This window comes from Nyctibius grandis, chromosome Z, assembly GCF_013368605.1.
Source record: "Nyctibius grandis isolate bNycGra1 chromosome Z, bNycGra1.pri, whole genome shotgun sequence".
Classification (NCBI taxonomy): Eukaryota; Metazoa; Chordata; class Aves; order Nyctibiiformes; family Nyctibiidae; genus Nyctibius; species Nyctibius grandis.
This window is the reverse complement of record NC_090695.1, coordinates 53724092-53745113: the sequence shown is the minus strand read 5'-3', so window position 1 is coordinate 53745113 and position 21022 is coordinate 53724092. Positions and strand designations below refer to the sequence as shown.

Here is a 21022-nt window from a genome sequence, read left to right as displayed (position 1 = left end):
TGCCTCTGCGTGAGTAACTTCTGTACACTACAGAATTTTGTCCATAAAACCTCGTATAAGCTTCAGTTCATCTGTTAAAATTCAAGTCAATAAATTAATCTGCAATTCAGCAATGTTGCAGATAATACAAAAGTTGATAGAACTAAAATAACGCTGTCAGAGCTGAATCCACAAAACTTACTCGAGTGTCTGCACGCAACCTTACACTTTAAAGAATGCATTTGATACACAGTATGCAAGGGCCAACCATCTTCCAGGTGAATGTTGTGGCTTGAGGTCTGAAACAGCACAATGACAAAAGACAGTAATTTCCTGATAAACTGAAAAATATTCCAACCTGCCAAAAGACAAAACCCACTATATTTGGCTAAACCCAGAAGCTTTGGTGAAACTACCCTGCTTCCTTCTGAGACTACTTCAGTCCACCAATGAAGTGTTACACAGATAACATTAAGATATCTGTTCTGATATTTCTAAATAACTTATTTGCATGCTTCAGCCAAGATAATCTTGTCTGTCAGCAACTTACCTGAAATCTGAGGTGCTTCTGATGAAAGGTATAGTCCTACATTTGGCTGAGGTCGGATATTTTGTGACACTGCATAATACTGAAAAGAATTCCCTTTGCATACAAGAGACCAGATCTTTCCCTGCATGAATCCAGATCTAAGGATGGGCTTACTAACACTGCAGGGAATAAAATCCACTGTTTTCAGTCAGTGTTACAACTGGAGTCCTTCTCTTTTGTTTCCTTCTTTTTAAGGTGCAATCAGTCAAACCTTGTTGGCAATATATGTTCTATAGTTAGCTTCTGTCCATTAAAATAATTATGACTTCCAACTACACTGCAGACCTGTTTCTATTTTCAAAAAATGAATTGGCAGCATTATTGTGCTGCTGCCAGCCAAATGAGTTGAGATGCTTGCTATTATTTTTATTCACTTCACCACTAACAACCTCTGTGATGCTCTTTCCTTGCATTTCATTTCTTTTCATTTCAGTTGTTCCCTTTTACAGTCTTTAATCACTTGTCACTAGCGAATGTGTTCAGTGATTTGACATTCAGAATCTCTTTTGAAATGCCAAAGCTAAAGATGGGTCAACAATTCCATTATAAGTCCCTGTTCCACAGGATTTTGAACAGGAGGGAGAATTATTCATTTGTCACAAGTCTCAGCAAAGGAGAGTTTTCACCATCCCACTACCTCTTTACTCAGTTGGTTTCAAAGGGGAAAAGGTAGCAATACAAATCTGCAACTAAAAGCCTGAAACACTGAAACAGCTATGGCAAAAGATCAGTCTTGCAGATTTGGAGCATGTTTGAACCACATAATGTAAAAATGTTTTCATTCCAGTGCAATGGTCCCCAAATGGTGGTTCACACAGCACTCACTGGTGATGTGGGCTTGTTCTGCTCGCCAGTTTTACAGACTGCCAAGTTCTTCAAGACAAATAAAAACCATTAAGCCTAAAGGAACAGCTAGAAATCCACGGTCTGCTTTCCTGTCTCTGCTTGGATTGCTCTTGTAATGGAAAAGGAAAGGAAATGGACACCATCAACATCAAAGAATCATAGAGGGCTGGAGGTTTGTGGCAATGGGACGCCTGTTTAGAGCCGCAGGGAGCCAAGTGACAAGGCAGCATGCATGAACAGGTTGAGAGACCTGGCAACACAGGCAGAATAACTCCAAAAAGCAGGACTAGGGTCCTGGAGGGAGACAAAAAGAATCCAGAATGACAGGGAGAGGAGAGTTAAAGACAAAATCTTCTTTTTTTTAAATCTGAGACAGAACATTTACTGATGTAAACATAGAAAAGTGTGTGCCTTTTGGACTAACACAGATTTTCCATCTATAGGCTGGCACAGTGTCATGTGTCAGTAAGCTGAAGGGGGGATGCCTCTATTTTGAGAGAGGGTCCACCGGAAGGAGAAATCTGAAAACACCTCTACCACATATCACTTGAACACAACAGAAGGAAAGAAGAATTGTATTTCATGGAGAAGCTAAAGTCTCAGAAATATTTTCACTAATATGTATGTTTAGATAAAGACAAGTTACATTGGGCATGGGGGGCGAGGGGAGAGGGATGACAATGTGTAAGTGATGATCAGATCAGGATGCCCATATGACAAGTTCCTGACTTGCTGTGTGCCCTTCAGGTGAGTCAGAGAAGCTCTTCTCTCCTCATGTTCCACATGTATTAAAGCAGATAATAACAGTTACCTTATTCAGTACAATATCCTGCTCCATGACAGAAAAAATTACCCTACAATGATAATGACTCAGGCTAAAACATCCCTCTTGCACACAGAAGCATTTACATTTGCATTTTTACATTTCATGACACAGTTTATACTGATTAACTTTGAAATCCTATGCCGTTTTAATCATACTCTGCTGAAACTTTATTTATTCAGCCAACACATTACGTGCACACATACACACACTGCCAGCTGACCACCAAAAGTTCACAGTAAACAGTGAGCATGAGGGATGATTTTCCTCCTCAAACACATACACCTCCCTCCCTTATTCTCTCCCTCAAAAAAACCAAAAATGATGTTTAACAAAGCAAGGACTGTAGACACTACATTACTACGAAACACTTTAAGTGAAAGGCTAGGAGAATAAACACTAAAACAGGAACACCACCCCCGCCCCTCCTCACCAATTTCCCCCGTCAGTAGTGGAAACTATCTAAATTGTTTTCACGAAAAAAAGTTACGCCTTGACTAATACCAGATATCTCACAAGCAAGAAGAACACTGATGTAGTTACGAACAGAAAATGACCCTTTCAAATAACAGAATGGAAAACAAGCTCAGCCTAAGTTGAGGTGTTGCTACATGTGGCCACTTACAACATGTTCCCGTGCAGGTGTAGATATGGCATAAGTGCACACAGGCTGAGGCAAGTCAAGTATTTGAAAAAGCTTTGTATAACTTCTTTCCAAGGCCAATAAATACTTTTGGTACATTGAGTGATCAATGTGTTACTAGCACAGATGCTGCCACATTAATTTCTGAAGATACAGCTTTATTGGACTGAAAGTGCACCATAAAACTCCTTTGAATAAAACGTTAAAATTTACCTCACATTTGGACCCTGTTCCCTCCAGTTACTTTATTGCTCACTTTTTAGCTGTTCCACGGTATTCACATGGCAGAAAATAAGATCCTTTGGAGGAGGCATCAGCAAGAAAAGGAAATGATATAGTACTAAAATAAACTTCTAAACGTGTCAAAAAATGACAGCATTTGAATAAAGAACTGGCTCAAAAACTGAATTAAAATGAAGTTTTAGAGTGAATCTGAGAAACCAAAATAACTTTTAAAAAGAAAAATGTTCATCTATATTTATCCAGGATGCTTGCCAAATTCCTATCAATACACAAGCACACATATTCACTGCACAGAGTACAATTACACTACAGGCAGACAACGACTCAAAATGAAGCTGCTAGCAGATGTATTTGACTGGAACACTTCTGCAATAATAGCTCATTTAAGTTTCATTATTTTATAGGTCTTCAGAAAAACTGCAATATCTAGCTTTTCCTGGAAGAATCCACTCTGTCATGATGTTCATTTGCCACTCCACGTGCGAAAGAATAGCATGGGAATGAAGAATTTGGAGGGGGGCAAAGGGAAATGGGAAGGAAGAGGAAATGGTTTAAAACAAAATGGTTGGATTTGCAACATTCAGAAAACAATTCTTGAGCACTCCAAAACGCCTATGGTAGCATACTTCTGATCTCTGGTTCTCTGTACATATGTGCTGTCTGGATACAACAGATATGAATAAGAAGTACATGATTTGGGTTCCAAGAAAACAGCAAGAAAGTCACTGAAATAAAACAAAGGTAATAGTTTTGCCCTTTATGAGGAAGATCAAAGTTCAGAGTCACCCATCTGCAACAAATTTATGCAAAACCCTTTTTGGCTGGAGTTCCTCGAAGTCTAAGGACAATTAGACCACTGAGGCATGGTGACTTATAAATCAAAGCAAAGGAGCCAGTGGACTGAAGTGAGGGAGGTAGTTCAGCAAATTCAATACAACATAACTTTCAGTCTGAAATAAAAAACTTGGTGATTAGGAGATCAGATGAGTTGCAGTTACCTTGTGTGGCTGTTCGATGACAGGCTTTCCCAGGGCTGCACGCTACAGCCAGTGATTGCATAGGCTCCCCCACAGCTCCCATCTAGTTTCATCAGCAAGGCTTTTGCTGCATTCTCAGCTGTCTTCCTGCAGTCATGAGCTCTCTTAAGCATCTGGGTGATGTTTTCATCACCTGTCTGGTCCCCTAGTTTTCAAGCAAACAATCTGTTTCAGAGCTTTGAGGAGAGCAACAGAAATAAAGGCAAGAGTAGAGATGCTTCTACACACTCTCAATTTATACCAAGTGATGACAATAAATTACCAATCTGTGATGTAAAAGCAACTTCTCTTCTGCGTGAGAGTCAGTGGTAACTGGGCTACTGGCCTGAAGGTATTTCCCTCCCAGCCACAAGCTCCAGGTACTTGTTGCTCTGGGTACATATCTTAAGTGACGTTTTTACCGTAGCTAGCTTGTCTGTTTGTAAGGGTGTGCATTGTGCATTAGGATTAGGTGATTAGGTTAGGATGCTCGAATTAGTAATACACTCAAAAAGCCTCAGCCTAAATTACAACTCTTACTCCAATCAGTCCAGTGCTGTTTCACAGTGTGGTCATTTTGAGTGCTTTTTCTCACAAGCACCTTTATCTCAAGCCTAATGGTTTGCCAGAACACCTTCTTACAGGTTACCCTTCCAGCTGGAAGAGTTGTCTTACTGCTTAGAAACAGCCTGTCAGAGTTCACCGTCATGCATGCTGAACCAAAAGAAAACTAGCACTGGTGTTTTTTAACTTGCTGTAACTTCCTAGTGGTTATGCAGCATCTATGCAGCTGGTAAACCATCCCTTCAGCAGAGGAAGGACAGAAACCACCACTGTCACCATTCTTATAGTCCTAACTCCAGCTGGAGTCAAGTCATTAAACTAAGACACACTAGTGGCTACACTGAAAGTCTGAACAAAACTACAATATATTCACACTTTACCAAATACAATGTGAAGATGTCAGAGAGTATAAAACCCCCCCCATTTGCTGTATGTCAGATTTTCATTTCATCCTTATTTGAGTCAAAGACCAATTACCCATACTTCACACTTGCTAAGTGAAGTGCGTGCACTAGAAATAACAATAATACAGAAGACAGGAAGGGAGAATGTTCTGTTAGGAGCAGCTGGATATGCTCAGCTGTAAGCGATGCAGAAGCAGCTCCCATGGATTTTCCACTCACAGATGTTGATGTAAAACTTGACTGATCTTCAAACCAAAAACATGCTATTTTATCTAGGTTTTTTAATCAAATTTCATGGTAAAGTAAAGGTACAGAAACCAAACACAACTTCCTCCAAGCTGCGTTATGTAATGGGAAATTGGCACTATTTCTATCACAGGGCTGTAACTGATAATACCATAATTACGAGCTGTAGACAGACACCTATATAAAAACTAAACTACACTCTCTTTTATAAAATGCATGTGAGATGAAACCCTACTCAAACACAAAGTATTTCTCCCTTCTAAGATTTCCTTCTGCCACGTATGTGAATAGAAAACTCAAGACTAAATTCACTTCTGCTGGCCACTGTTCTCTGCCAGAAGGGAAAGCTCCCTAGCACATTATGGAAAGGATTGACCCGAGTCTGGAAGAAAGGTGGATGAAAATCTCACATTCACTCCAACGTTTAGTGTATGGCACACACTGCACAGGCCGAGACAGGTACAAGGGCCTGCTTCTAGCACTGGGAGAACTACAAAATGGGGCATGGTTAGCAGCACAGCAACTGTGGGCTGAGTTCATCTAGTCATCTGAAACAAGAGGCTGATCATGTCAGTCCTGTGGCTCTAAAGCCAGATGGTCACTCTGTCTCTAAAAACTTCCCATTTACTTAGTTATTCTATTACTTAGTGAGCAGCATATTAAAAAACATCTAGCCACAAGAAAATAAGAAAAACCTAGAACATATAGGCTAATAACCCTGAGAACACAGTAAAAACTAAGATAGAATGTTTTAAAACTTCAGAGCAAAGGTAAAATGTGAGGTGAAAAACTAGAGCCATTTTTTTTTGTTTTTTGGTAACTACTCAATGCTACCTTTGTATTGTCTTAATGCCAGTTTTTCATAGACCATACTTCTAGGCAGGTCAGTGTTGCTGGTTCAGACAAAATCTGTACTTGCAGTTACCACAGCTAGGTGGCACTAAGCCACATATGCTCATGGGTATTGTTTAATAATTCCACTCTCTACAGTTGCATGTCTGTAGCAGCCTCACCACTGCCAGAATAGGCATCGCCTTGTAATAGTGTTCATAGGTTAATTTAAATAGCTGGTGAATTTTATGATTTAATTCCAGTCTCTGTTTTTCTTTTCCCCTATTTTTTTGGGGTGTGTAAAGTGATTTAATTAGTTAAAAACAAGAAAAGACCGGAAAGCATTCTTGAGTGATGGGTCATGAGATGAATCACCGTTACAACTAACTCTTAATGCTAACTGACATGCAAAAAAAAAATTTAAATAACGTGATTCATTGACGTCTTACCAACAGAACCAACACCTGCAGCTCTGAACTGCCCAAGAATGAGACTCTGCTCACTTTCTGCCAATGCCAACAGCAGCTCATACGCTTCTATGCACTGTTCACTGAAAGAGAAAACAAAACACGGAAAACAAAAATCACAAAAAATATAACTGCAATTTAAAGGGGAAGAATACCTGCAACAGCAACAAAAAAAAAAAGAGGTACCTGATGAACTGCATGATTCCCTACTACTTGACTAGCAGCAGGGATATTAAATGACATAACACATATAACTTCTATCACAAGCATTCAACAGTCTCTCCTTCCTTATGATGGTCCCAGTTTGGCCTCAAGTCAAGTAACAAGTTAAAACAGAAGAGAATGATCTGATGTGAAGTGAGCTCCAGAAGCATGTTTGAAACAGTCAACAATATGAATGGTGGTCAATGTGATCCCTTTGAGAAACTTTTCAGGCCTTCTTACTATACAAAATACAGTATTTTGTACTCTATAACTATACTATACAAAGTATAGCAAGAAGAAAAGACAAGAAAAATACTTGTTTTTCTGTCCTGGCTGTAAGATTTTCCTTCTTAAAACACAACAACTTCTAAATAAAGTTGTGAGTCACTCATTCCTGCTGCATTTCTAATGTTTTTGAAAATAATATATACATTAACATACCTATTTGCAATTTACATTTCCTTGTAAGTTGCTAAAGCCTGATAGTAATGGAACACACTCTTTAAAAGGCACACAATTTGTCTTAAGACCAGAACTGCCTGTTCCAAATTAGTTGCAGCTGAAGAACTTAAACAACACCATCTTTTTACATATAGTTTAAAGCAAATTTAGATACTTGTAACCATATGCCAAGCAATTCATCCACAATTCCAACTGATGTAATATAAAGTCACTCTGAATTCTGTGGAGTACAATACTACTCTTTGGTCCACTGGTCTTGTGAAAGGTGCCAGCCTAATACGGAGAATCTGTATCTTAAGACCAAATATAGCAGAAACAGTTCGAGCCTACACATACTCACTAATTCAAATGTTAATTCAGTATTTAAAAATGAAAAGACAAATCTGTGTATTCCTATTAGATTGAGTTCACTGCTGCTGGTGAACTCGGGTTGAAATCAATAACTTCAGTTCTGTAGTTCGTCAAGTAGTTTAACCAAAGAGGCATTTTTTCAGGGAGGAAACAAAAAGAAACAGTATTACTATGGCACACCAACAATTTGACTCTCAAAGACTTCTATCAAGTCTCCCTCACTCCCTCTTTTTCTGGCCGAGACACCCTCTGCATAGGTACATACCTGTACTGCAATGCAAGCCTGAGGGCTGTGGCATTGGACTCATACTTCCCAACAAGCATGCTCATCCTCTCGGCATTGCTCTTGCACTCTTCTAGCGTTATTGTCAACAAGTCATTCTGGGATTTCAAGTGCTCAATTCGGCTGTAGAAAAGGAAGTAAATTGCAACTTTCAAGCTTAGCTTGTGGACACTGTCCTGAAAACTCTAGAACAATCATAATTTAAAACAACAAATACCGTTTGGTCTACACAAGGTTTTTAATGAAAATGGCAAAATCTACCAGTTCTGTGTCCCATGTCAAGAGCCAAGAGGACAGTAATTTCTCTTAGGACAGCCTCTTCTCCTTCTCCTGTCCTTCCCATAAAATGTAATCATAACCCTGTGTAACAGTAGCAAGCAGAAAGATCTACCACTATTTTGTGGCCACAAGACTGCGCAGGACAGTTTCATATTAACTTTTTGCTTAATTTTTCTGCCTCCATTCCTCAATTCCTGCTGCCACATTTGCTTCTTGTTTTAAGTGGCATATTCATTAGTGTACTGTGTGGGTGTGCGCAAGGATCATGCACCTGCATAAATGCCCCTTTTCTTTGGAACATCCAGAATAACCGTTTCACTTGAAGTAATATTTTGGTTGTGATTAGAGAGGTAACTTCCAAAATAAGAACGAAGTTTCAAAGAGGCAATGAAATCTCCAAAAGTTCTGGCAACAGTCAAACAGAACCTCATATCAGAAATTAATTGTAACATTCTTCCAAATGAGATTAACTCTGAATCTGAAAATGAGGCTTCAGAATATCAGTATTACTGTTTATTCTCACTGCTCATAACTGCACTACACAACAATGTACTACGTCTAATCCTAAGAGTTGAACATACACCAAAAACAGACAGGCAAATGATTTCAAAATTTGGACAGGCAGCTAACGAAGAAATCAGTACCATCCAGAACTGTAAAATCACTGGCTTCTCAACAAACACAAGAAGAAGAAGAAGGGCTAGTATACTATTTATTCAGCAATCAGAATAAAGCCCTGACTTTCCCAGTTGCTAGAACTCTCAGATGCTTCACCTCCTGTATTTTATTTGACACTTCCTATAAGGATACATGTTGTCAAAGCATAATTGTGCAGTGCACAGAAAAAAAAAAAAAAAAAAAAAAAAAAGAAATAAAAAAGAAAAAATAAAAAATAAAAAAGAAAAAAAAAAAAAAAAAAAATAAAAAACAAAAAATAAAAAATAAAAAATAAAAAATAAAAAATAAAAAAGAAAAAAGAAAAAAGAAAAAAGAAAAGAAAAAAAGAAAAAAAGAAAAAAGAAAAAAGAAAAAAAAGAAAAAAAAAAGAAAAAAGAAAAAAGAAAAAAGAAAAAAGAATAAAAAATAAAAAACAAAAAAAAATAAAAAATAAAAAACAAAAAATAAAAAAGAAAAAAGAAAAAATAAAAAAGAAAAAAGAAAAAATAAAAAAAAAGAAAAAAGAAGAAAAAAGAAAAAAGAAGAAAAAAGAAAAAAGAAAAAAGAAAAAAGGATCAGATTTTGCAGCACTGCAAAACAGGAGCTACAAATAAAAGAGATACTGTACTGACCAGATGAAATTTGAGATAGCCGTGGGGAAGAGAGAACTTGGAGGGAAACATGCTGAGACATGATTCTTATGTTCCTGATCCACAGTTTTGATTTTATGTGCCAAAGAGGACATGAAGCATTGGTTTCGATAAAGCTTAATGAAGGATAACACCAGCAGTATTTTAACTGCAACCAGAAAGCTGCAATCTTTCTTCTGCAGACAGAAGTCTATTTACTGGTATATATGCCATACCACCATACATAAGTACATTCATTGATACAGTTAACGCTATAATTCTGTTTCTTCAGGACAAAACAAAGCAAGCTAATTCCAGAGTGATGGAGAATAAGTTACAGGAATCCTTATTTCTAGCAGTGATGTGCCTTATGAAAAAAGATGCCATGTCTACTTGGTCAGCCACAGAGAAGGACACTGGTGTAAAAATTGTTACAGGTGAAGGTGCCGTGCTGATCTAATAATGCATGACCAAAGTGTCATACTAATGGAAAGGATCCTTAGCATATGATTCAATCTTCTCTTCATCAACTACATTCCGTGTTTATGTGCAGCTGCCACAGTTGAGCTGGGACTGAACTAAGAAATATTAAAAAAGGATAAAAAAGTAGAAATTTTAACAAAGCTAATAGCAGACAACACAGTTGAGCATATCTAACTTTTCACCTTACCTATTTAATCTCTCTGTCTCCACTTCAAACTCTCGGATTTTACTTTCCGAGATAGCAGATCCATGTGAATAAAGAGTCTGGAAGATTTCCTGAATGTTTGAGCAGTCTTGGAGGGAATGTGCCAAATGTTCAGCCACAGTACTAGACACCTGCACAGGGCAGTTAACAGATCATTGTGAACAGATGACCACTTGAGCTCTCCCACAAGCAGTCTGCACTGAGAGCTGCATTTGCTTGTACGCACTCACTTCAAAGCATTCATTATTCAGTTATTACTATGAATTTTACATTGAAGAGAACATTTACAAGTTTCCACTTTAAGAAGCTATTTTGATTTAAAATTCTACTAACCGAAGGTGAAGACCACTATTTCACCACACATTTAAAAAGCCTAATGTGTAAGTTACTTACTTTCTTGAAAGCTTAGCAAAAGGTCAGAGCTAAGCTCTTCAGTAGAACAAATAACACACAGTGACAGCAGCGTTAAGGATTTACATCAGCACTACAAAGCAGAACCCAGTTCTCTGCTGACCGGAAGTTGTGAAATGCAACTCAACAGTCTTTTCTTGAAGAATATTATTTTGGAGGAATTACCCCAAATCATCCTCTTGAAGTCACTCAAAGAATGATTTCTAGCCACCAGTTATGAGAAAATGAGATCTTCGTATCGTGCAAAATACTCCCTGTTGAAATATTTTTCTCAAAAGAACTTTTAAAGTATTTTCAGTTAGCTCATATATCAATTTAATAAGAAAGCAATGTTGTTTTTAATGCAACACAGGTCATCTTCAGAAGGTATCACACATGCACATAATTATTAGTCCTTACCCCTATGCTGCTGATTTCTGATCCTAAAACAGGTCTATCGGATGATGAAGACTCTGATCTTGTCTTTGACAACTTCACTCTTTCAGCAACCTGTAAGTCAGAATGCTGCACAGGTTACACAGGAAACCCACACGCCATAAAGATTACACAAAATGCATTTGTTCACTACTACACTTGCAAACATGAAGTAAACTACTGTAGAATTGACACCTGTGTTGTAACTGAGAGAATTACAATCATTAGCGCTTAATTCCTTTCTGCAGCTCACGTTCATGGGCCTGCTTAGGACCCCAGAAAACTCTCTGGAGATTCCAGGTATCTCCCAGTTAATCACATGCTTGCAAAAATAACATGCTGTGCAAAAAAATCACAAAAAAAAAATCACAAAAAAAAAATCACACGCTGTGCAAAACAAAGCCTGCTTCTCCCAGATAATGAGAAGCGTTACTGCAACAACTCACCTTGGCTATGGGAATGTCATTGCTACTGCTGCTTGTGCTCAGCTCTCCCGTGCTGGGGTTAACGGGTCGATTGGCAGAAGTGAGACGACTTGGGCTGGATGGGCCTGTTGCCTGCACGCTTTGCAAACGCGTTTGCAGTTCCCGAACCTAAAATAAAACATAACATTCTGTTTTTTCCACTTTTATGGTTTGAACAGTTTGGAGATTTTCTGATTGTCCAGCCAAGCCTAATTGCTTCTGGCTTGAGCATAGAAGTTGTATTTTGTCCTGTGGTGGCTGCAAAGTTTTCATGTGCGGAGCAGATGAATGGAAGTTGTTTTAAAATTCCATTGTTGTCAGTTTTTTAAACTATTTGCATTGTGGAAATACGCAAATGTAATACTGTAGAGTAACTACTCAAAGTTTCAGCTTGTTTTATATAACTCTTTCAGTGCAGCTGTACTATATCTATAGAACTTATTCTCTCTGGGGTGAAGCTAATGCTCCAGATGAAGATTATGATGCCTAAACAAATCAAGCGAAGATCCTGCTGTTAATGGAAAGCTCCACTATTGAAAAAACTCCTGACATAAATATATCACAGGATGACTTTGTCATATTTAAAGGTCAAAGAAATTCAAACGTTAATCATGCTTTCAAAACTACAGGTAAGTAAAGCTACCATATAGTAAGTAATGTACAGACAAGAAAATACCAGCAAAGTACCCAACCAACAGTCTGCAGAAGCTCTCTGTAAACATACACTGCAAACACTGCATGGTCCTCATAACACATCAGATACTTGTGGAACTGACGTCAAAAGATTTTCAGGACTAAAGGGTAAAAAAAAAGTCCGCAGGAGCCAAACTATAGCTGAGCTAAAGATTATAGTTTACCTTGGAATAATTATTAACAGACAAAGAATAAATGGTCTGCTTAACACCACAATTATGCCACAAGGTAAAGTGACAGAGCTCATTTTTCCCACAGAATCTCAAAGAGTGTGAGATCAGAAAAGGGAGAGGAAACCATCTGAAGAGGAAACTTCCCTAAATATGGAGTGTTTATTTTAGTACACAAGTTTCTATGCCGATTTTGTTGGAACAGTCCATCTGCAAAACACAACTGGTGAAATTTACCAAAAGGCCAGTGAAATAAAAGGTCAGTCCATCTGATAACCCCCTGTAGCATGAAATGTAACCCTGATTCCTATTCTCTAAAACAAGGTGGGATTTTATACTAAATACAATACATTTACACAAAGAACTGATTAAGCAAGCTGAAATCCCGTAGACAAAAAATATCAAAATTAAAGTTGCATTAAAGCTTAGACTTTCTTCAGCTATAGGCTCACCAAGTGCATGGTCAGTGTTTAGCAATTGCTTGAAGAAGCGGCAGTCAGCATCTTCTCTGCACAACATATACAGATCCTTCAACCTACTGCATTGGGGAAAGAGTTCAAACTGGAACTCTCTCCTGTCACCAAAGCAGTTTCTTACGCCTCCTATGATCCCCTACGGTCTGCTTCTACCTCCCTGATGAGTGCCTCTGCTTCTCCCTCAAGCGTATGCAAACTGAAACTGACAGTAAGCCTGAGGACGTACTGTTAAAATAACAGAATTTTTAGGTATATGCAAATTACAAAAAAAGAAAAAACCCCATGGGTTTTACATAACAGAGCAGAACAATTGCGTGTTACTAATAAAAAGCTGTAGGTGTTCACAATAATAGCACATAAAGGCAAACTGCACTCATAACTTCCCTGTTCAGTCATGGAGGAGTGCAACACCTTAAACAAAATGAATCCAAACAACTCCATTGCTCTCTCTGTTAAAAAAAAAGATAAAGTACACAAAACCTCAAATCAAATCCCCAATGTTTAAAGTAACTTGGTGAAAAACGGATATGGGTGCTTGCTCCAGAATTATACATCTTAACTGTAATTACATCATGAAGTTAACTGAGCAGAGTATATAAAGTGCACATTCATAGCATGTATCTTCTACATATTTGCAGCTGAGGCCTCCTTTGTTCATACATACATATATAATTTCAACATGGGTACAGCTGCTCTAATGCAAACCTTAAGGACAGAAGTGCTCTACTGATGCAAACTAATCATTTCAGCCTGCTGATATGCATAAAACTGAAAGAAACCATGTATGCATGTTTTGGCTCACAGATGTGGAATGCCAGTGCAGATAGGATTTGTACTGTGGCATTAACACTGAAAAAAAAAAAGCAACCCCAAAACTTAATTAAATCAAAATCACATTTATTACTATTTCTTTTAACCCGGGCTGTTCCAAACTAAATTCCCCAAGTGCTTAAGTTACAGCATTGCTTAAAAGCAAACAAACAGGAAAACCCCTAGGGGCGTGTTCTTCACAAAATCAAATCCCTGCCTCAACATCTGACTTAAAAATTGCTAAAATATTCACCTATGCCTAGAAGCTAGTCCTGAAAGATTTCAGTCCAAAAGCAAGCAACATTCTAAATTTAAGGGCAACCAGGAAACACGAGTGTTAAAGTTGCTTAAAATGCTAAGCATTTGACTCCAAAGTTTAAAACCACCTTACGTAAGGACAATATTATATGAAACTTTAATGCAGATAGGTTTACTTTAGTCTATGTTTTATTACTGAGCAGTGACTACTGGCCATGATTACAAAGCCAGTTATTCTAAGGATCTGTAAAACATCATCATCAACGTAAAGAAAAATTAACACAGCTAAGACTGTAGCCAGGCAAAGCTTTGCTCACGAAAGCATTTATAAAAGAAAACTCAGAGCACAGCACAGTTATCAGTCTATGCAAGTCACTGCTTTAATACGGTATCACAGAAGCAACCACAACTTAAAGAAATTGTCTGTTTATTCATGCTTCTTGATGTATTTACTGATTCAGGCCTTCATTTGAGAAATTACATGCTGAATTAATTGCTATAAAAAACTGCACTAACTTTAGCAATGCTGGGTACTGGATAGTAATTCTGAGCAGGATAACAGGGCAAGTTTGTCTGACCTGTAAAATCACCCATCTCACAATTCACACATTCACCAAGCCAGAATCTCATGACCGGGTTGCCCACCCACCAGACTGCCCTGAGACAGCTTAGGTAACTATTTTTTGTCACCAAAACCTCCACTGTAAATAGAGCAGTATGCACTGTCTCCTCAGAAAGTACTTTTCCACACTAGGAGTAATGCTACAGGAAAAATAAAAGAAGACCAAAGAACAGGAATCAACAAAAAAACCAAATAGTTCAGAAGAGCCAGTTTCTTCTCTGGATTGGTGACTGCATGAGTTATGAAAAGACTAGTTTAAAAAGTATGTTTAAAAATTGTCTGACCACCCCTGCTCAATACTTCTACCAGTCTTAAGTGTTATTACCAATGTAATATAGATTATTCTGGAGGTTACATTGATTAGTAGAATGAAGGTAATCGCAGTACTGCACGTGAGACTTAATAAACACTTTGAAATGGGAGACAGAGGAAGGGCAGATCTGACAGGAAACAGATTACAAAACTGGCAAAATCTGACGGGTGAAAACAAGTGAAGAAACAAAACCAAAAAAGTTCTACTGAAAGACAGGAACGTGTGGATTTGTGAGTTGGAGAGGAATAGCAAGGAAGGATTTAAAGAAAGATTTCTTCAGCCCTTGCATCGTACTAGTTTAAAGATGCAAACATCAGAAGGATATAAAAATTGCCATGAAGTCCTACAACTCTAAATTGAGATGGAAAGTGGCTGACCGGCAGATCTAATTATATGATCAGAAAAAAAAAAAAAAAAAAGAGGAGGCAACAACAGAGGAAAAAAGAAGTCCAGGGAAACATCTGTGAAATCCACAATTAAAAAAAAGGGAAGAGCAAAGATCTAAACAGCTGGAGGAAGTCCAAGGGATTACATTAAGTAAAGAAGAGCTGTAACTTTGGAAGAGCAGGAGCAGGGGCATTGAGACAAAAGGCAACAGAGCCGTTAAGACTTCAGAGCACTGAAGAGCCTAGATACCAAGACAGGCCAGGTGCAAAGAAACGTTCTCAAGTTATTAATATAAACTTAAATAACTTGGAAATTTTATTTATTAATATTTGATGTTCAGCAATATGAACCAATTGTTTAGCTGCATTTCTAATTTCTTCCTTTGAATGCTGAGAGTTGGAGTAGGAAATAGCGAAAAATAAAGTGTAATTTCTCATTGGTACCTTAAGAACTAAATAAAAAGACAGCAAAGGTAGAAGAGAAAAGCGGCTGACACACTACAGCAATGTTGAATTTATGAAAGACTTCATAAGTGGTCAATAGGCATCATGGACATCTTTGTATAAATGCATTGTGGGTTACAGAAAACAGTTTGGTGGAATAGATTCATGTTTATAGATAATGAGCGTAAGAAACACGTTTTTATTCTTTGTATTTTACACAGGCATACTCACAATTCCATGATTTGCTAACATATCCTGAACAAAAAAACCTCACAGCTACATACTGCCTGTTTTTGTCACTGATTTCCACATTCAAAGGACATCTGCTGCTTTTGTTCCTAAACCAGTTTCAAATAAGAAGCATGCCTGTGATTCTTTTCTTTCTACCCTACTTGTGACCTGTTTCATCATGCAGTATCTTTGAACCCTTCAAGTAGTAATTTTTTCCCAGCATTTTAATACCACTTCAATTTTTCTTCCTTGTTATAGAGAGGAGAAAGATGAAGTACAACAATCCACAGGAAGTTGAATATACCTCTCCCACTTTCTAATTTATTCATGCATATTGCTAATCTGTGGAGTGGAAGATGGAAAACAAAATACCAGTGTGACAATTCAAGCTGCTCTCAGTGGTGAGGGCCCTTCAGGTTGTCTGTTGTGGTTGGCTGAGAATGGTAAAAAAGTTTTTCCTGGTATTTACAAGGGCCATCTCCTCAATGAATTCTCTGGCACTGAATGAGCTTAGACCTGCACTCACCAGTTCAAACGAGGCATTTACAGAATCTCCCTCCTCTGCAAAGTTGTCTACTTTCAAGAAATATGTAGGAACTTAACTGTCACTAGGAGCACTTCTCCTCTGGCAGATCTGAAAATCAATCTGCAGATTGAACAATTATTTTGAGGAATAGAGAAAGGGAACACCCCAGACACAACAAGCTACAGTAGAGCAGCTATGCTACTAGGGTTTGTACATATGGCTTTTTTAAGTAGCAGGAGAGGCTACAGTGCCCTGGGTGGTACAAATATGTTACCAAGCAAGCTCTCATCTCCTTCTGACACCTTTCAGACAAAAGTCCCTCATGCACTGCTCCATGCGGAAAGATCTGGGTGTTGCACCTCTATAAAGCAATGCAAAGCAATGACAACCAGGGACGCGGCAGGATGTGACATGGGACGTGAAGGCTGGATTCCCTAAAAGCTCCCAGCACAACTGAAGTGTTCTGATTCAGGCTAGCAAACAGCAGAAACAAAGACAAGCAAGGGCAGTAAGCCTATCTCAGGCGTTTTCTCATTTAATTTCAGATTAATCACTAAGCAGTTGCATACAAGCTTGGAAACAGAAGCAAAGCTCTAGTTCATTAACAGCTAAGCAGAGATAACTGCTGCATAAGCAAATACCATGCAAGTGAAGGAGGCGAAGAATGGAAATAGCTTTTGGCTGCTGCCTTGGGTTCCTGGTGCGCACCAAGAGACAAGCAGACAGAACAGTTCAAGGATCACTTCAAGCTGTGCCAGCTGATAATAATCTCTAAAGGCCCATAACATACCAGTGTTCTTCAGCAATCTGTAACAACACCTTCTGATCCCAACATGAATGACGCCAAAACAAGGACAGTTGAGCAGCTTGTGCCAGCTTTGTGTCATCTGAGAACAGTGTGGGCTCAAGAATGCCTGCAAGGCTAAGGATCTGACTCCTGCTGTGGTTTGGGTAAGTTTCAACTCCTCAAAAGAACACGGTATTTTGGGAGAGCCCTCATACTAAAATGAAGTTTCTTGGAGTGGGGGCAATCTGGGCAGCTGGAGGGATCACGCATTAAAATGGCACTTTTCTACTCCTCTGGGGTTTATGTTTTTATGAAGGTCTTAAATTTAAGATAGCTAAAATATTAATTCTGGTTTTGTTCTGGTCAGTTTGGTGAATTCAGCTGATTTTGGAGCAGATACAGAATAATCCTCACAACTTAAAGCATTTGATTAACTGAACAAGTCGACATATGGCTTATGCAGAGAACAGACTTAACAGACTTCCAGAGCTGGAACCGCCTTTTCACTTTCAACTTAGTTCTTCAGAACAGCCTCACGGAAGCCTGAACACTGTCAATACCCACTGCTTCTTACGCCAACGGGCTGCTTGGGACTGTGCTGACGCACTACTCATCTGGCAACTTTTGGGCAGCAATTTTTGGCAACTCATGGGCAGCAATTAAAAAAACCTTACAACCTTATTCTCATGTAATAATAATATTAATCCCACGAACTGGTACAGAAGTTCCCCAGCATCTTATCTGTATTACTGGATTCAGGATTATGGTCAGCTATGTGTAAGAGTTTTTAGGGCATTGACTGGCCCAGACTTAAATAGATTTTATTTTTAATACAGTAATATCATACAGAGGTAAAATAAACCTGTGCATTATGAAATTAGCTGCTACACTGCAGGCACCCAACAGAAATAAGCTATTACCTCATTTACTAATGACCCGTGAGAAACAAACTCCACACGTATGTTGTTTCTTAGCTACTGTTTTAGAAAGTGGCTCAAACTGTTAACTGAGCACAGTAAATACCTAATCAAATTAAACCTCCAACAAGCCTGAGCAAGATGTATTGAAAGCACTCTGCTTGATTACAGACATTGGTCTAAAGTAACAGACCTATTGATCTGGTCAACTTCAAGCTTATTCACTTCACCCAATTTAATTTGAGAAGAACAATAACTGCATTTTAGTTGGATCTGCTTTCCCACTCTCCAGGGAAATAATCTGAAGTGACTCGGAGTTCAGGTGGCATACAGAAAATATTTAAGAGGTCAAAGAAAACATTTATTTTCTTGCAACTATGGACACTGAGTTACATTAAAAATGCAAATACCATTTCCAGCGCAACAATTACATGGTATGGCTGACAGGGTCATATGCCATAAACAAACTTCTCTGGTGGGGGCAATAAAGCAGTTGTTCCGCAAGTTCAGGATGATATTAAAAACCATATTTCAATAAAGTCCTCTATAGGTGCAAACTACATGAAACCAACTGAAAAAAAAAACAAACCTACCAGCTGTGCCTGAAATAGAGAGGCTGCTTGATTTTGTTATGCTCTGTGCCAATCCAACATTAACCCTTTGTCTACTGGGCAAGTCATCTAACCAATCTGCACAAGAATTTCCTTAATTAAAGAAGAATGAATATTTAAACTGGCTTGCTGTATACAAAAGACAGCTCACAGTCTCTACAGGGCAATTCAAGACTTACCCTCTCCAGGGTCAGTGGTCTGAACACAATTCAGGTCAGTAACGTCCCACTGCTGCTATCATCCGACAATGGCTCTGGCCACTTACATGAAACAAGTTGATGACCTCAATTCTGTTTCCACCAGAGATGCTTCCATTACAGAGAGACATCAACAGATGCAGCATCCTTGCTAACTGTTCCATTAGACACGCCAGCAACTACTAGATCAGCATGATTAACACACTATCCTGTCAGTCCTAGGCCCTGCCTATACTAAGGGTATTGTGAAATATTCAGTAACATAGCCAGTACTTGTGTGGCTCCACAAATGCTTAGTTCACTGGAGATTCCAATATAGACTGGTCAAGTCAAGCAGCATCTGCATGCACAAAACTAAACAGCATTTTCCTCATCATCTAATCCAACCCTCTGCTACTGCTGGCAGCCAGACAAAACATAACAGTTTTGTGCAGAGATACTAAGGCTAGCTCTAGAATTACTGCAGCTCTATTAACTGAGACAATTAAACGTACGTTTTTTTGCTTTCCTTTGGATATGATCCTACTGTAACAATCCTAGTTTTGACAGTTATCTCTGCATAGTCATACATTTCACTATACAAACATAACTTCAATATTTTAAAGCTCCGTTTTCAAAGTAGTTAGTCAGTAGCCTTACTCCTTACTGCTTCTTCAGAACCAGAATCCTCTTGTCTGTTATACACCTCATAGTCTAATTTCTGGCCTAATATAGCGACAAGTGGTTTATATTAATCTGTTCTTGTTCCAGTTCTGTACCTAACTTTGAACAGCCATTAGCTCCAGTTCTTACTTGCTTTCTTCAGCACTTGTAAAGAGAAATCAAATTCAGATTTTGCTTTGCCAAGTTGAACAGGACAATCTCTCTAAGTCACTTCTCCAAGTAAGCTGCCCATTTCTCTGACCATCTTCTAATCTTTTTTTTTTGCCAATTTAAACTGAACTTTTTCAAGCATAAGAGATAAGAACTACATATAACGTTCCAGATCAGATCTCACCACTCTTTATACAGTCTTTCCAGTCTCTACTGGAAATAACTTATCTGGTACATCGTAGGATTGAATTTGCCACCATGCATCAACGGCTCAGCCATGTTAATCCCTAAGGGTACAAACACCAATTCCTTCCCCTTTTCTGTTTTTTAACTGAGGACTTCCTGGCTGTCAGCATAAATTCTTGTAACCAATCTTTTAAGCGCCTTAACTTGCATTCCATACTTCTCAAAATTTAAATGTTTTTCTATTATTTCTATCCTCAAGGACATCTATTTTTTTCTTGTTTGATATCCCAGTATTGATCAGTATTATCTGTAGTGTCAGTATCTGCATTTGTGTGAACGAATTTCACCAGCGCACATTTCTATTTGCTGCACGCTTGCCTCCGTCCGCAATGCTACAATAATTCACCAGGTGTGTAAATGCTACTTCTGTAGCTCAAGGGGTAGTACTGCCTCTGTTAAAAAAGAAGCGTCACTATAAAGACAGTCCAAAAACTTCAAGAGTGAAAACGACTTACACTCATGGTATATAATAAAATGAAATTTTACAAAGGAAAAGTTGAAGTGGTCTTGTTTTATATGATAGCAGATTACTATCCTTCCCTCACCACACATACATTTTTTGGCGTTCAGACAGGCTACAGAGTTTTACGAAGGTAATTTGTGACTCAATATCTGAAGATCGGAAGTCTCACACAATGCAGCTTCATGCTAAAATGATACAGTCACTGTAGAACAACGTTGTTTTAGAAACAGAATTTGCATAAAAGGTCGATCTGCTGCCAGTAGGTAAACAGCAACAATTCCAATAATTTTACCAAGATATAGTGATCTAAATTGTCGCTCAAATTCAATGCAAACTCGAAACTGCCTGTTTTAAAGCCAAAATTATTTCATATTTAGGCAAAACTCTGCTAACAAATTTTAAAAGTAACAGAGATTGAGGTCATGTTCTCTTGGATCTATCATCCTTTTTGTGAACAAATTTCCAGGTTTTTCACTTTGGACTCCACACAAAGCACAAGGCCTTTACCTGACCTTTGCAGCACCATAAAATGCAGACAGGGAAGCAGGACATGGCTGGGACTACTT

At 38.4% G+C, this 21022-nt stretch overlaps 1 protein-coding gene across 3 annotated transcripts in view; it reads right to left on the bottom strand.

The window, feature by feature from the left end:
* MCC (MCC regulator of WNT signaling pathway) overlaps window positions 1-21022 on the bottom strand; it is a 247572-nt gene that overhangs the window by 37910 nt on the left and 188640 nt on the right. For all 3 annotated transcript variants that reach the window (XM_068423654.1, XM_068423657.1, XM_068423656.1), the window contains 6 exons: window positions 11476-11622; window positions 11015-11104; window positions 10187-10335; window positions 7934-8074; window positions 6634-6734; window positions 4122-4305 (listed from right to left, as the gene is read on the bottom strand). In XM_068423654.1, coding sequence (XP_068279755.1) covers window positions 4122-4305; window positions 6634-6734; window positions 7934-8074; window positions 10187-10335; window positions 11015-11104; window positions 11476-11622 — 812 coding nt within the window. The remainder of the gene's footprint in view (window positions 1-4121; window positions 4306-6633; window positions 6735-7933; window positions 8075-10186; window positions 10336-11014; window positions 11105-11475; window positions 11623-21022) is intronic.